General features: G+C 38.4%; 1 protein-coding gene across 3 annotated transcripts in view; it reads right to left on the reverse strand.

The window, feature by feature from the left end:
• OPHN1 (oligophrenin 1) overlaps window positions 1–18030 on the reverse strand; it is a 582946-nt gene that overhangs the window by 99356 nt on the left and 465560 nt on the right. For all 3 annotated transcript variants that reach the window (XM_027093626.1, XM_027093627.1, XM_027093625.1), the window contains one exon: window positions 11018–11177. In XM_027093626.1, the coding sequence (XP_026949427.1) occupies window positions 11018–11177 (160 nt within the window). The remainder of the gene's footprint in view (window positions 1–11017; window positions 11178–18030) is intronic.

Below are 18030 nucleotides of genomic sequence, written 5' to 3' on the forward strand. Positions count from 1 at the left end.
ATTTCTTATATTTCTTTTCTTTTTCTTTTTTTTTTTTTTTTTTTTTTTTTGCGGTATGCGGGCCTCTCACTGTTGTGGCCTCTCCTGTTGCAGAGCACAGGCTCCGGACGTGCAGGCTCAGCGGCCATGGCCCACAGGCCTAGCTGCTCTGTGGCATGTGGGATCTTCCAGAACTGGGGCACGAACCCGTGTCCCCTGCATCAGCAGGCGGACTTTCAACCACTGCGCCACCAGGGAAGCCCTTGATTTCTTGTATTTCTGATTTTCTGTCTAGTTGCATTTTCAGTTCTTGAGAGAGAAGGTTGCTAAAGTCTCCAAGTACAATTATGAATTTTGTATTTCTCCTATCAGTTCCACAAGTTTTTGCATCATCTAATTTAAAGTATATACATTTTTTGGTTTAGTGCATAGACATTTAGGATAGCTATGATTTCTTAAACATTTCTTAGAATTCCAATTTGATTTATCTGTTCTGAGTGCATCACTTTTTAAAGGTTTTTAGTGGTTGTTTTACGTATTACACTGTAAATACATAACTTATCATAGGCTACTAGTGTCAACATTTCATGTCATTGGTGAAACGTATTTAAATCTCTCTTCATTTGAAGTTTTTTATGCTCCATTAATACCACTGTCTTAAGCATTTTCTTCACATACACTGAGAACCACATCAGATCATACCATAATTTTTGCTTCATCTCAATAAAGTTGGAAAAGTTTATTTTTTGCTCTAAGCATCAAACGTAATGGAGACAAGGGAAAAGCAGCAAATAATATACAGGGGAATCCACATAATGTTAACAGCTGATCTTTCAGCAGAAACTCTGCAAGCCAGAATGGAGTGGCAGGACATAAGAATGTGGCAGGAAAGTGATGAAGGAGAAAAACCTACAACCAAGATTACTCTACCCAGCAAGGATCTCATTCAAATTTGATGGAGAAATTAAAAGCTTTACAGACAGGCAAAAGTAAGAGAACTCAGCACCACCAAACCAGCTTTACAACAAATGAGAAGGGAACTTCTCTAGGCAGAAAAAATAAGAGAAGCAAATAACCTACAATAACAAACCCAAAACAATTAAGAAAATGGTAATAGGAATATACATATGAATAACTACCTTAAATGTAAATGGACTAAATGTTCCAACCAAAAGACACAGACTGGCTGAATGGATACAAAAACAAGACCCATATATATACTGTCTAAGAGAGACCCACTTCAGACCCAGGGATATATACAGACTGAAAGCGAGGGGATGGAAAAATATATTCATGCAAATGGAAATCAAAAGAAAGTTGGAGTAGCAACTTTTGTCACATCAGACAAAATAGACTTTAGACTAAAGACTAATACAAGAGACAAAGAAAGACACTATATAATGATCAAGGGATCAATCCAAGAAGAAGATATAACAATTGTAATCATTTATGCACCCAACATAGGAACACCTCCAGACATAAGGCAAATGCTAACAGCCATAAAAGGGGAAGTCAACAGTAACACAATAATATTAGGGAACTTTAACACCCCACTTTCACCAGTGGACAGATCATTCAAAATGAAAATGAATAAGGAAACACAAGATTTAATTGATACATTAAACAAGATGGACTTAATTGATATTTATAGGACATTCCATCCAAAACCAATAGAATACATATTCTTCTCAAGTGCTTGTGGAACATTCTCCATGATAGATCATATCTTGGGTCACAAATCAAGACCCAGTAAATTAAAGAAAATTGAAATCATATCAAGTATCTTTTCCCACCACAATAATATGAGACTAGATATCAATTCCAGGAAAAAAATCTGTAAAAAATACAAACACATGGAGGCTAAACAATACACTACTAGATAACCAAGAGATCAGGGAAGAAATCAAAGAGGAAATAAAAAACTACCTAGAAACAAATGACAATGAAAACACGATGACCCAAAACCTATGGGATGCAGCAAAAGCAGTCCTAACAGGGAAGTTTATAGCAATACAAGCCTACCTCAAGAAACAAGAAATATCTCAAATAAAAAACCTAACCTTACACTTAAAGCAATTAGAGGAAGAAGAACAAAAAAACGTCCAAAGTTAGCAGAAGGAAAGATATCAAAAACATCAGATGAGAAATAAATGAAAAAGAACTGAAGGAAATGATAGCAAAGGTCAATAAAACTAAAAGCTGGTTCTTTGAGGAGATAAGCAAAATTGATAAACCATTAGCCAGCCTCATCAAGAAAAGAAGGGAGAAGACTCAAATCAATAGAATTAGAAATGAAAAAGGAGAAGTAACAACTGACATTGCAGAAATACAAAGGATCATGATGGATTACTACAAGCACCTGTGTGCCAATAAAATGGACAACCTGGAAGAAATGGACAAATTCTTAGAAAAGCACAACCTTCTGAGACTGCAGCAGGAAGAAATATAAAATATAAACAGATGAATCACAAGCATTGAAATTGAGACTGTGATTAAAAATCTTCCAGCAAACAAAAACCCAGGACCGATGGCTTCACTGGTGAATTCTCCCAAACATTTAGAGAAGGGCTAACACCTATACTTCTCAAACTCTTCCAAAATATAGCAGAGGGAGTAACACTCCCAAACTCATTCTACGAGGCCACCATCACGCTGATACCAAAGCCAGATAAATGTGTCACAAAGAAAGAAAACTACAGGCCAATATCACTGATGAACATACATGCAAAAATCCTCAACCAAATACCAGCAAACAGAACCCAAAAGCACATTAAAAGGATCATACCCCATAATCAAGTGGGGTTCATCCCAGGAATGCAAGGATTCTTCAATATATGCAAATTAATCAATGTGATACACCATATTAAACAACTGAAGGAGAAAAACCATATGATAATCTCAATAGATGCAGAAAAAGCTTTTGACAAAATACAACACCCATTTATGACAAAAACCCTCCAGAAAGTAGCCATAGAGGGAACTTACCTCAACATAATAAAGGTCATATATGACAAACCCACAGCCAACATCATTGTCAATGGTGAAAAACTGAAAACATTTCCATTATGATCAGGAAGAAGACAAGTTTGCCCACTCTCACCACTAGTAGTTTTGGAAGTTTAAGCCACAGCAATCAGAGAAGAAAAAGAAATAAAAGGAATCCAAATTGGAAAAGAAGAAGTAAAGCTGTCACTGTTTGTAGATGACATGGTACTATACATAGAATATCCTAAAGATGCTACCAGAAAACTACTGGAGCTGACCAATGAATTTGGTAAAGTAGCAGGACACACAATTAAGGCACAGATATCTCTTGAATTCCTATACACTCATGATGAAAAATCTGAAAGAGAAGTTAAGGAAACACTCCCATTTACCACTGCAACAAAAAGAATAAGATACCTAGGCATAAACCTACCTAAAGAAACCAAAGACCTGTATGCAGAAAACTATAATACACTGATGAAAGAAATTAAAGATGATACAAACAGTTTGAGAGATATACCATGTTCTTGGATTGGAAGAATCAACATTGTGAAAATGACTATACTACCCACAGCAATCTACAGATTCAATGCAATCTCTATCAATCTACCAATGGCGTTTTTCACAGAAGTAGAACAAATAATTGTACAACTTGTATGGAAACACAAAAGTCCCCGAATAGCCAAAGGAATCTTGAGAAAGAAAAACAGAGCTGGAGGAATCAGGCTCCCTGAGTTCAGACTAAATGTTACAAAGCTACAGTAATCAAGACAGTATGGTACTGGCACGAAAAGAAATATGGATGAATGGAGCAGGATAGAAAGTCCAGATATAAACCCATGCACATGTGGTCACCTAATCTTTTTAAAGGAGGCAAGAAAATACAGTGGAGAAAAGACAGTCTCTTCAATAAATGGTGCTGGGAAAACTGGACAGCTACATGGAAAAGAATGAAATTAGAACAGTCCCAAACATCATACACAAAAATAAACTCAAAATGGATTAAAGACCTAAATGTAAAGTCAGACACCATCAAACTCTTAGAGGAAAGCATAGGCAGAACACTCTATGACATAAATCACAGCAAGATCATTTTTGAACCACCTCCTAGAGAAACGGAAATAAAAACAAAAATAAACAAATGGGACCTAATGAAACTTAAAAGCTGTTGCACAGCAAAGGAAACCATAAACAAGACCAAAAGACAACCCTTAGAATGGGAGAAAATATTTGCAAACGAAGCAACTAACAAAGGATTAATATCCAAGATATATAAGCAGCTCAATATCAAAGAAACAACTCAATCCAAAAATGGGCAGAAGACCTAAATAGACATTTCTCCAAAGAATTTATACAGATTGCCAACAAACACATGAAAGAATGCTCAACATCATTAATCATTAGAGAAATGCAAATCAAAACTACAATGAGATAGTATCTCACACCAGTCAGAATGGCCATCATCAAAAAATCTACAAACAGTAAATGCTGGAGCGGGTCTGGAGAAAAGGGAAACCTCTTGCACTGTTGTTGGGAATGTAAATTGATACAGCCACTATGGAGAACAGTATGGAGGTTCCTTAAAAAATTAAAAATAGAAATTCCATACGACCCAGCAATCTCACTACTGGGCATATACCCTGAGAAAAGCATAATTCAGAAAGAGTCATGTACTACAATATTCACTGCAGCTCTATTTACAATAGTCAGGGCATGGAAGCAACCTAAGGGCCCATCAACAGATGAATGGATAAAGAAGATGTGGCACATATATATATACAATGGAATATTACTCAGCCATAAAAAGAAACAAAATTGAGTTATTCGTAGTGAGGTGGATGGATCTAGAGACTGTCATACACAGTGAAGTCAGAAAGAGAAAAATAAATACCATATGCTAACACATATATATGGAATCCTAAAAAAATGTATATGGTTCTGATGAACCTAGGGGCAGGACAGGAATAAAGATGCAGAGGTAGAAAATGGACTTGAGGACATGGGGAGGGGGAAGGGTAAGCTGGGATGAAGTGAGAGAGTGGCATGGACATATATACACTACCAAGTGTAAAACAGCTAGTAGTGGGAAGCAGCCACATAGCACAGGGATATCAGCTCAGTGCTTTGTGTCCACCTAGAGCGGTGGGATATGGAGTGTGGGAGGGAGATGCAAGAGGGAGGAGATATGGGGATATATGCATACATATAGCTGATCCACTTTGTTATAGAGCAGCAACTCACACAACATTGTAAAGCAATTATACTCCAATAAAGATGTTAAAAAAAAAGAAATGTAATTGAGGAATCTAAATGGGAGAATAAAAGTCTATGATGTTTATTCATAATTTTGGTCTTTCTGTTGTTCTTTCTTCTGTCCTGCTATTCCAAGATCCCTTCTTTAATTGTGCCCTTTTTGTTTAAAGAACTTCCTTTAGCCATTATTTTAGGATAGGTCTGCTGTAACAAATTCTCTTAGTAGTCTGTTGCTTGGATTGCATAATTTGTGTTATTCTATAAGTTCACTGTTTCTTTCTCCTGTTCTCTCTATTGTATTGTTGAGTACATCCACTGAATTTTAAAATTTCACTTACGGCATTTTTCAGTTCTATATTTTTCACTTGTTTCTTCTTTATATCTTCTATTTCTTTGCCGAGTCTGTGTATTTCTCTGCAGAAATTTTCTATAACTTTGCTGAAATTTTTCCATCTGTTTCAAATGTATTCCTAATCGTGCATTGTAGCATTTTTATGATGGCATCTTTAAAATTCTTGTCAGATAATTAACATCTGTGTCATCTGGATGTTGATGTCTTTTGATGGTCTTTTCTCATTCATGTTGAGATATTCCTTGTTCTTGGTATGACAAATAATTTTCAACTAAAGCCTGTACATTTTGGGTATTATGAGAATCTTGTTCTTACTTATACCTTCTGTTAGAGCAGACCTCTTTTGACAGTGCCACTGCAGGGGAGGAGTGCACTACCTTATTACTGCGAGGATGGAGTGGAAGTCCAGATTTTCCCCTTGGCCTCCACTGACATCCCAAAGGGAAGGAAAGACTCCTTGTTAGGAGTAGGTAGGGAAGGAAACACTACCTTGTTAGTGCTAGGCAAATGTAGGAGTTTAGGCTCCTCACTAGGCCCTGCTGATACCACTCTGGCTGGAGAAGAAGCAAGTCTCATTATGGTTCCCCACATGGTCTCCTCTCAACTGATACCACAGTGTAGTAGACTTGCTACCACAGAGTAATGGTAAAGTCCTGTATTTCTGCCAGGCCTCCTCTGACACTACTCCAGTGCTAAATGGTCATGGGAGTCCAGGTGCTTTATGTGGTCTCCACTGACACCATAGGGAGTGGGGGAAGGTATCTCATTACCTCAGGTGAGGATGAAAGTCTGGTTCCCCACTTGACCTCCTTGACACAACCACATGGGGCAGGAAGAGGTTGGTTGAGGTGCCTTGTTACAGACTGGCAAAGATAGAAGTCTAGTCTTTCCACTCAGCATTTTCTGAGGGTGGGGGTGAGGCCTCAAGTTTTTGGTGGCATTTTGCGGTGAAGGGGTTATTATCTAAATTTTTTTGTCATTAGGCTGTTCCTTTCCAGTTCCTTTGGACAGAGAGAGCAGGCTTTTGCTGGGACCTCTTTTGACTGCACCCGTTGGTGTTCTTAGGTTGTCAGCTTCTACACTACCCAATATGGAAGACATGAGGCAAAATCAAAACCCTGATGACTTGTGGCCATGTCATTCCTCAGGTCCCAAGGTCCGTACATGGTCTGGTGTGCCTTGTTCCCTTCATGTTACAGAGTCTTCATTTTTTGTTTGTTTTTTAAGTTTTCTTTTTTATATTTTTATCTTATATCAGAGCATACTTGATTAATAATGTTGCATTAGTTTCAGGTGTATAGCAAAGTGATTCAGTTATACATATACACATAATCTATTCTTTTCCAAATTCTTCTCCCATTTAGGTTATTACAGAATATTGAGCAGCATTCCCTGTGCTATACAGTAGGCCCTTGTTGGTTATCTATTTTAAATATAGCAGTGTGTACATGTCAATCTTAAACTCCCAATCTGCAGGCTTCCCTGGTGGCGCAGTGGTTGAGAGTCCGCCTGCTGATGCAGGGGACATGGGTTCGTGCCCCGGTCTGGGAAGATCCCACATGCCGCGGAGCAGCTGTGCCCGTGAGCCATGGCCGCTGAGCCTCCGTGTCCAGAGCCTGTGCTCCGCAACGGGAGAGGCCACAACAGTGAGAGGCCCACGTACCACAAAAAAAAAACCCCAAACTCTCAATCTATCCCTCCCCCCCTTCCCCCCTGGTAACCATAAGTTTGTTCTCTAAGTCTGTGAGGCTTTTTCTGTTTTGTGTTGCTTTTACATATAATGTCTAGGGTTTTTAGGCTTTCTCAGTAGAGAAATAAAATATGCATATTAAAATCTATCAAATATATTAATGCATGTGTATGTATGCATATGTATTGTTTTTCTTTGCCGGAATGCCAAAGAAGAAATTATTGAAATGATGTTTGGAACTAGGAGTTGAGAATAAGTAAAGGGTGGAATTATTTTTCATTCTATACTTTCTTCATGGTTGGAAATTTTTACCATGTATATGTATTGCTTATATTTAAAAATTAAAAAAAAAACCCTTAAAGCAGTAAATACTTTTCAGTTCCTGTCCTAGATGACTTGTCTTGGGAAATGGAAACCACTGTCCACTCTTTCTTCCAAAAACTATCTCCTCTCCAGGAGTCTATGGCTCCCCTATCTCCTCATTCTCATGCTACTGAACATTCTTTTTGATCTGTTTTGTGGTCTTTTCTAATGGCCCTTAAAACATTGGCACTCCCTAGATTTCAATCTTTGGTCTAACATTTATTGTCTTGCTACAAGTATCCCTAGGCAAGACTTGCATGGTTTTAACCACTGCCTCTATGCTATGGAAGGCCAACTTTATTTCCCTAATCCTGTTTTATTCTCTGACCTCAGATGTCTCATAGGCATATCTATCTTAACTTGTCCCAAACTGAACTCCTGCTCTTTTTTTCAAATCTTCTTCTCCCTCAGCCTATCCATCACAGTAAATGGAAACTTCATCCTTCTAGTTGCTCTGATATAAAACCTTGAAGTTATCCATGGCTCCTCTCTCTCTCCCACATTCCACATGATTTGTTAGCAAGTCCTGTCAGCTCTGCCTTCAAAATTATTTAGAATCTGACCACTTTCTCACCATATCCACTGTTACCACCGCCATCCAAGGTACAAACCATTTCTTGATTGCATTATTGAAACAGGCTCTTAATTAGACTCTTTGTGTCTACCCTTGTCCCCCTACAGCTATTATCCACACAACATCCAGAATAGTTCTATTAAATATAAGTCAAATCATGTCATTTCTCTAGTCAAAAACCTCATTCTACTCAGATAGTAAAGTCAAAATCCTTCCAATGGGTCTAAGGCCCTATAGGATCTATTTAGCTTTCCCTCTCCATTTCCTCCCTGAACCATCTTCTTCTGTTTCCTCTTTTGATTAATCCTTCTGGCCTCCTTTTTGTACCATGAACATGATATACACATTTCTGCCTCAGGGATTTTCCACTTACCATTTCTTCAGCCTAGAATGATTTCCCCCCAGATATCTGAATGAACAATTCCTTTATTTCCTATGGGTCTCTGCTCAAAAGTCCTTCTCAATGAGGTCTTCCTGGCCACTGTATTTAAAATGTGAAAACCACTTCTCAACCCTCCCTATTCCCCTTTTCTGCTTTACTGTTCATCTTAATGCTCATTACCATTTAATATATTATATATTTTAGTTATATTGATACTGTTTTTCTAAATTACATGAGGGCTGTATCCCCATGCCTAAAACAGTACCTGGCAAATGTGGATACTCAAAACATATTTTCTGAATGAATGAACTAATCAGTTAATCAATAAATGATATCTGGGCTATAGACCAAGAGTCAGAAAATTACAGCCCACAGGTCTGCTGCCAGTTTTGTCAATAAAGTTTTATTAGAACATTCATTTGTTTATGTTATCTATGACTGCTTTCCCAATACAAAGGTGGAGTTGAGTAGTTGTGACACACATCTATGACCTGCAAAGCCTAGAATATTTATTATATGGTTCTTCAATAAAAAGTTCGCCGATCCCTGCTTTGGATTCATAGTCAACTACTTCCTAGATATTGCTCTCTCGATATATTCCAGAAATCTCAAATCCAATCTGCCCCAAACTGAGCTTTTGCTCCATCTTTCTAAAATTTTCCCATTCTGTATTTCTTATATGTATGAAGTAGAGCCCCATCCACACAGTCACCCAAATTTAACTCTATTCATCATACTACTCTAATTTGAAGCAAGGCTTTCCCAAGCCTGCAAGAACAATTTCAAACATTCCAAACTCCTTAATTAGACAAAGCCTAGTCCTTTTAGAACATGGCCACCGTCTGCCTCCAGTCACATCTCTTGCCACTCCTATTTCCATTTCATGTTCCAACAATATAAAATGGTTTGGGGTTTTAGGTCCTTGGGCCTTTGTTCATGCTGAACCATCTCCTTGAAATTTCTTTTCCCTATTTCCCTTTCTTTCCCACTTTAAGTATTGACATAGGTTGTACTTCTCTGCAAGTACCCATCCTTGATAATCCCAAAGTGTCCTGTATATACCCAATAATATCATTGTACCAAAATGATTGGTAAGGCAGCACTGTATAGTGATTAAGTACTTCAACTCTGAGCCACGTACATGGATTTAAATTCTAGCTCTCTCACTAGCTAAATGGCCTTGGGCATGTAACTCTCACATAGCATGTGTTTATTATCATCTTCACATTTCAGCTGAAACACAATGACTATCAGAGAAGTTACAGTGCTCAATGTAACACAGATAATATGGCAGAGAATGTCAATTGTTCTCCAATATCCATTCTCTCCTTCTTTTAGTAAAAGAACTAAAGTCTTAGCTAGGCACATGGCTGCCCCAAACAAAAACTAAATTTCCCTGCTTTTCTTATAGCTAGATCTGACCATGAGATTAAATTCTGATAAATGGTATGTAAATAAAAGTGATATGTATGACTTCCAGGTCATTGCCTTAAAGGAAAGGGTTATATCCTCAGCTTTCTTTCTTTCATACTTCCCAATTGATATAATGTAGAAGATATTTGGTCATGCAGATGAAGCAGCACCTTAGGGATGATGGAACAACAACAAAGAAGTAAGCTGGGTTCTAGCCTTTGTCAAGTCACTGTATCAGGCCTGGACCACCTTGCTGAACTGTTCCAAACCAAGAAATAAATGTCTCTTGTGTTGGAGCCACTGTGGTATCTTAGCAGCCTAACCTGTATCTTACCTAATACAGCTAGTAAGTGGAAGAGCTTGGATTTGAACTGTGCATACCACCTGGACTATATCACCAGTCCCCTCCCCCTGAAGAAAAGTTTGTATTGAATTATGTTCTGCTAGGATGGCATTGGCTGCTAGAAAGCCTAGAGTCAAATGTAGGACCATCCGTAGCAAGTGTATAGGACTTGTCATTAAATATTTCTTGTCTAGCCTCATTCCTGGGTTCATTTTCTATCTGTATCATGATTTTTCATTTGATCTAATTACAATGTACACTACCTCATATTTTACATACCATATAAATATAACACCTTAAATTCTTTAGAATGTTATGGGGTTTTAATAAGTATTGCTTTCCTTATGGTTTAATTGTACATATACCACTTTTATACCTATCATTTTCCTTTGTTTACATGGTTGTCTCCATATTATACTATTAACTCCTTAAAGGCATGTACAATGATATTTTTCTTCTATACCATCTTGCATGGGGTCTGATAATAAAATAGTTGCATGCTCAAGCAATGTTTGCTGAAAGAATGAATTTCACAGGGTCAGAAATGCTATTAAATGTCATTGTGTCATATGGATTTTCCTTCCATTATAACTTGAGCCAGAGAGAAGACACAACTCTAAAAATTGGCTAGAGGAAAGTGTCACATGGTTGGAGGAGTGATGGTAAAGATAGGAAATACATACCTTGACAAAGTGCTCAATTAGGATTTCCACCACAATGTTCTGGAATTTGATGTTCATCATGGCAGCCACAGTGTCCTCCTGAGCTCTCATGAGAGTGGGCCCAAAGATCACCCCCATGTTAGAGGGGGTCATAAGATTCTCTTTGCTGTGCTCACACACACTGCCAGAAGAGAAAGAAAATGATTAACAAGATTTTCTCCAAGACCCCATTGTAACCAAGACTGTGTTTAGATGCTTTAGGGGGCAAGAGAAACTAAAAAGTAGAAGAAGAGGAGAGGCCCAAAATATATATGGGAAGAAAAGATTACAAAGGAAGCAACTAGCAAAGAATACAAGATAGCATATAATTAGGGGCCAAACTGAGCCATGGCTAACTTAGTTTGTAGCACTGTAGAAGTCATGAGAAGAGGGGCGGATGGCTATAGTATTTGGAAAGACAGGAGAGAAGCAAGAAGGTATTCCAGGGCAAGAGGTACAGCATGTATAAAGCATATATAAAGAACAAAGCACATAGAGAAAGTGCCTACCAGTCTCACCAGTCAGGAATCTAGTCTCTTCCCCAGCCCTAGCTAGAGAGGCAAAAAACTCAAAGAGCCAAAAGAGATCCTTAAGATTAGCACTTTATCATTGTCCTCACATTACAGATGAGAAAACAGAGGTCCAAAGAAGGAAAGAGATTTGGCTGAAGCCACAGTCAGTTAGCCTGATTAGAGAAGGGCCTCTAATCCCAAATTTTCTGGTCCCTAGTCACTTTCTTTACTTAACTTACCTTAAGTGGCTTCCTATCACTTATAGGACACTGCCAATTCTCTTCAAAGTAGCAATTAAAGTCTTCAGTAACTTGACACATATTTCCAATCCCAATGCACAGCTTGGGCTCTGAAGCTGACCTGGGTTTGAATCCCAACTCTGCCACCCATTAGCCGTGCAACAGTGAATGTTGCTGACCTAACTTCTCTGGGCTTCAGTTTTCCCACTTGCAAAAATAGTATCCACCTCAGACGGTTGTGAAATAAATAGAGCTAAATTGCTTTAGCATGGTATCCTGGAAATATTCCATTAGAAGTATCTGCTGTTATAATGACCTCTCCAGGAGCCTCCATCTAGGCACTGCTGATGTCTGACACTCTTATATACTACACTGCTTAGATGAAGTTTTCTGGCTATATCATGCTGTTTCAGATCTCCGTATCTTTGCTCATGCCATTCCCTCTGTTTAGAATGTCTCCATCCTCCTAGATCCAAAGAATGTCTATCCTTTGAGATTCACTTTAGGTGACATCTCCTTCAGGGCTCTCACAGCCCACTGTCCTCATCTTGATTGACACCATTGGCAAGTCGAATATATTGCAATTTTCTGTTTCTTATCTGCCTTTCCTACTAGGTGGTAAACAACTTCCAAGTGTGTGTGCCTCACACAGAGTAGATACTAATTAATTATTTTTAATAGAACTGAGAGCCTCTAGCACTCTTTCATATAGTACTGGAGGCAGCTAAGTAAAAGGTGTACAGCGCTTTGGTCAGTTTGGCTGTGGGAGTGGGGAGATAAGGGAATGGAACAGCCCGCCACAAACACTAATTTTCAAAACCTGCCCAGGTCAAGTCCCTTGAGAGACTGACCCCATTAATAGGCAGGCTCCTGTCACTAACAAGGTAATTGACAGGGACAGAATCCTTAGACAAATTCTAATGAAGTCTGTTAAGCCCATGACAAAGGCTGGGTGCCATTCAGATGATAATGAACAGCAACTATTCACAGGCCTTTGGTATTGCTAGACTGATGATGGATCCCTTTTAACAGTTTAAATACTTCTGCAATTAACCCTTATTCTTTAGTGACAGAATATTTCAGATGTTAAAATGGAAAAGCAACTCCATGCTGCCACGAGATCCAGAATGGCTAAACCACTAGTAACAAGGCAAGGACACTCGTGAGACAACAGCCTCCAGCATGTGTAAATGCTTATCTCCTTTTTTGAGCTTTGAAAGAAAGTGACTTTGGTTGAATATGCCAGAGCTCACTTAATCCGCATAACTCCAAAAGGCAGAGTATATTATCTCTGAAGCCTAGTTTCACAGAGGGTAAAGAACTTAGTTAAAGTCAAACAGTTTGTGAATACATGGCAATACAGGGATTCAAACCCATATCTGTTGGGCTCCAAGTCTTACAGTCATCCCATTGCATCCCACTGCCTGCTTGTCTAGTTCCTGTCAAGAAATCAGCCCCTATGGAGGCCCCTTTAGGCAAAAGCCACCTTCTGTTTCTCTGATGGAGGTTCAAGGTATTCCATTTAGGACACTCTTTTCATTCTTAGTCTTCTTATGAGATTTGAAAGGTAATCTATTCTTTGGGGAGGTTTCTTTCCATTTGACATCTCTCCTTTTTTATTATACATTTTGAAAATCATTAAGAGGCATAATTGTGGGTTAATAAGATGAATGAAACCAAAAATAAGGGCATCATGAGTAGTTAATTAGGTGGGAGTTTGTAATATGATTTGGAAGCAAAGAAATCTTAAATTCTTTAGTCCACTTAGACTAAAGAAAATAGATACAACTTCTTTTTTTTAACATCTTTATTGGAATATAATTGCTTTACAATGGTGTGTTAGTTTCTGCTTTATAACAAAGTGAATCAGCTACACATATACATATATCCCCATATCCCCTCCCTCTTGCATCTCCCTCCCACCCTCCCTATCCCACCCCTCTAGGTGGTCACAAAGCACTGAGCTGATCTCCCTGTGCTATGCATCTGCTTCCCACTAGCTACCTATTTTATATTTGGTAGTATATATAAGTCCATGCCACTCTCTCACTTCATCCCAGTTTACCCTTCCCCCTCCCCATGTTCTCAATGGATACAACTTCTTGAACATCAAAATTTAAACCAGAGTAGAGAGAGGTTATAAAAAGCCTCCAGTTTAGGAAAAAATAATTTTGATTAGATGGTTTAGATCAGAGGTCATAAATTAAAATGCCTATAAAAACAGAACTACCTTATGATCCAGCAATCCCAATTCTAGGTATATATTCAAAGGAAATGAAATCAGTATCTCAAAGAGAATATCTATACTCCCATATTCATTGCAGCATTAGTCACAATAGCCTAAGTGTCCTTAGATGGACAAACAGATAAACATATACACACAATGGAATATCAATAAGCTTTAAAAAAGAAGGAAATCCTGCCTTTTGCAACAACATGGATGAACTTGGAGGACATTATGTTAAGTGAAATAAGCCAGACACAGAGTAGAATGGTAGTTGCCAGGGGCTGGGGGAGGGGAAAATGGGGGAGATGTTGGTCAAGAGGTACACATTTTCAGTTATATAAGATGAGTAAGTTTTAGAGATCTAATATATAGCAATATGAATATAGTTAACAATACTGTATTTTGTGCTTGAAATTTGCTAAGAGGGTAGATCTTAAGTGTTCTTCATAGAAAGAAAGAAAGAAGGAAGGAAGGAAGGAAAGAAAGAAAGAAAGAATGAATGAAAGAAAGAAAGAAAGAAAGAAAGAAAGAAAGAAAGAAAGAAAGAAAGAAAGAAAGAAAGAAAGAAAGAAAAAGAAAGAAAGAAGGGAAGGAGGGAGGGAGGGGAGAAGGAAGGAAGGAAGGGAGAAAACGGTAACTATATGAGGTGATAGATATAGTAATTAGCTATATTGTGGCAATTATTTCACAACATATACATATACCAAACATCATTATGGTATATAAGTAATATACCATAAATATATACAATTTTTATTTGTCAATTATACCTCAACAAATATGAACAAATAAAAATAAAAACTGAATAAGTTCATTAAACTGGTTCCATCACTAACACGTTGTATGATTTGGGGCCTATCTTTTTCCATCCCTGGATATCTGTTCCCTCACCTATAAAATGAGGTGGTTATTGGGTAATCTAAAGAGTCTTTCAGCTCTGCCATTCAGTGACTCTAAGAAAGTCCTTCCCTTGAAAATAATGGAAAAAAGAAACAGTCACACATTACACGTCTACTGTTGGAAGAACATAGAACCATTTATTAAGTATGTCTGCCCTCCCCACTGTAAAGACCACACCCCCAATACCCAAAATAACCAAAAAAACCCACCCCAAATCCCCAAAAAACAAATTAAAAAAAAAGAACTTGAATCAGAGCAAGCCTCTTGATTCAAAATATGGGAAACTTTAAAGGACAAATGACCTGTTTTCTTTAACAAATAAATTATAAGAAACAAGAAAGAGATGAAGAAGAAACTTACAGATTGGGAACATGGTAAAAACACAGAGGCCCTATCCTATCAAACTTTGGCCTCTGTGTTCTTTATTAGCCCTCCAAGTGATTCTGATACACACAAAAGACTGAGAACTACTGCTATAGATAAGGGATCACCAAACTATGGCCCTTGGGCCAAATCCAACCTGTTTTTGTAGATAAAGTTTTATTGGAGTATTGCTATGCTTATTCATTCACATATTATCAATGGCTGTTTTTGTATTATAAAGGTAGAACTAAGTAGCTGCAACAGAGTCCATATAGCTCACAAAGCCTTCAATATGTATTATCTAATCCTTTCTGGAAAACATTTGCTGACCTCTGCTAGAGATTAAAAGAGACTTAAAAAACATCTGAAAAGATTCCTATGTGTGGACGTTATTTGGATCCTTATTAAAAAAATATATATATATATATATGACATATTTGAGACTACTGGAAAATTGAACACAGAATATTTAATGATATTAAGTAATTATTAACAGTTTGTTTTCAGATGTGATAATTATATTGTGTTTATATGTACAAAGAATTTTCATTTTTCAATATACATACTGAAATATTTATGGATAAAATAATGTCTTAGATTTGCTTCACAATAATATAGGAGGAGGGGAAATGAATAGGGATATAGATGAAACAAGGTTTGCTACGTGTTGAAAATTGTTGAAGCTGGGTGATAGGCACAAGAGAGTTCCTTACAGGCATATGAGAGTTCCTTATACTATTCCTTCAGACTCAGGATGCCACAAGGATTTAAAAAGTCCCCCACCCTCCTTCACAAGATTTTGGTTAAAGATTTAAGAGGATTATACCTGGATCAAGGTTGAGTAGAGGCCTTTCCAGCCAGAACGGAAAAAAGCATCTGAAGTGACAAAAACCCTTCTTAAGGACATTATTCCTAGGTACGGCCTTCCCTCTACTATTCAGAGCAACAATGGATCTGCTTTCATCACAGAAATAATGCAAACAGCAAATAAAGGTTTAGGTATAAAATGGAAACTTCACTCAGCATGGACACTGCAATCTACAGAAAGGGTAAGAAGATGAACCACACTCTGAAGAAAATGCTCGCCAAACGATGCCAGGAAACTCATCTAAAATGGAAAAAGGTCTTGCTGATTGCTCTCCTTTGTACACTGGTGGCCCCTAGAAGCGGGCTAGGTATACAGGATACCACTCTTACCTCCTAAGAGTAAAGAAAGAGAAACATTTCTAACACAGGAGGCAAAAATTAAACAGTATGTACAACAGATTGGTCAATTGTTAACCACTGCATGAGTTTGTATTCCACAGGTCTCCCCCTCACCTGGAAGCTCCCTTGCATCCCTTTAAAGCAGGAGACCCAGTGCTGCTGAAAGTGTGCAAAAGAGCAAGGGTGCTTCCCTGGTGGCACAGTGGTTAAGAATCTGCCTGCCAATGCAGGGGACATGGGTTTGAGCCCTTCTCCAGGAAAATCCCATATACCGCGGAGCAACTAAGCCTGTGCACCACAACTACCGAGCCTGCACTCTAAAGCCCAAGAGCCACAACAATTGACCCCACGTGCTGCATGTACGGAAGCCCACGTGCTCTAGAGCCTGTGCTCCACAATAAGAGAAGCCTGCGCACCACAACAAAGAGTAGTCCCTGCTCACCGCAACTAGAGAAAGCCTGCATGCAGCAACAAAGACCCAACGCAGCCAAAAATAATAAATAAATTTTAAAAAAAGAGCAAGGATCTGAGCAGCAGCTTGAAGAAAAATGGAAGGGATCCTATGACATTCTTCTTACTACTCAGAAACTTTAAGTATTTGTTCTGACAAGCAGAATGAAAGTTCTGTTTTCTTATTCTTTCTCATACCTTTTATGTACAAAGTTATACATCCATATGCTGATCCTTTTGATAATTCTAACTGCCAGATATGTGGTCAGCTTCCTATTTCTGGGTCTTCAGGATTGCCTTAATGGGTTTTCCCCATACAGGAAATGGTTTGGAAACAACTGGCTACAACAAGTCTCTCTGAAGTACCAGTTCCACACTAGGCTTCAGACTTATTCCCTTGAATTCCTAAGGAAATGAGATCTTTTCTGTCTACTAAAGTTCCAGTTGTCATTCCTCTTACCTCTAACTGGGCCTGTTGCACCAAAATGGCAGACCAAGGGATTGAGATCTTAATCACATAAGACTCGGATCCAGGACTTGGAGCTCAAATATTGTAAATTTGGTATCTACTCCCCAAAATTTAGACACCCCATCTCAGCAGGAAGTAGAATGGTCGTCACCCAGTTCCCTGAAAGATTTGGGGAAAGATAAAACCAAAGTGGGGATTAAAACCGAGTTCCCCTAAAACCAAGTTCCTCTGCTGAGTTTATGATTAACATCTCTATCCAAAATGATTGTTCCCTTTCTAATCTAATATCTGTTCTCCTCAAGATTGAGGAGGATCAAGTAAAAAGCGGGGAGTGAGACCAAGCAGGGCCCTGTGGGGCTCCCAGGCCTCCCCGTTTCTTGTAGGCAAGACTCCAGCCTGCATGACTTTCCCTGTGTTCCAAAGGGAGGGTTTGAACAGCTGCTAATCAAGGGAGAAGCAGCCAGAAAACCACCTGAGGAAAGACTAAAGGAACCAGAGAAGCTCATCAAGATGATTACCTGAGACCAGATTAGAGGAGTGCAGGCCCTACACATAACCTAATCTTGTCAGAGACCCCACCCTTGAACCACTGTTATAAAACCCTTCATCAAATCCTCTGGGGTTGTGAC

The sequence above is a fragment of the Aethalodelphis obliquidens genome, unplaced genomic scaffold (genome assembly GCF_003676395.1).
Source record: "Aethalodelphis obliquidens isolate GAN/ISIS:26980383/991018 unplaced genomic scaffold, ASM367639v1 scaffold85, whole genome shotgun sequence".
Lineage (NCBI taxonomy): Eukaryota > Metazoa > Chordata > Mammalia > Artiodactyla > Delphinidae > Aethalodelphis > Aethalodelphis obliquidens.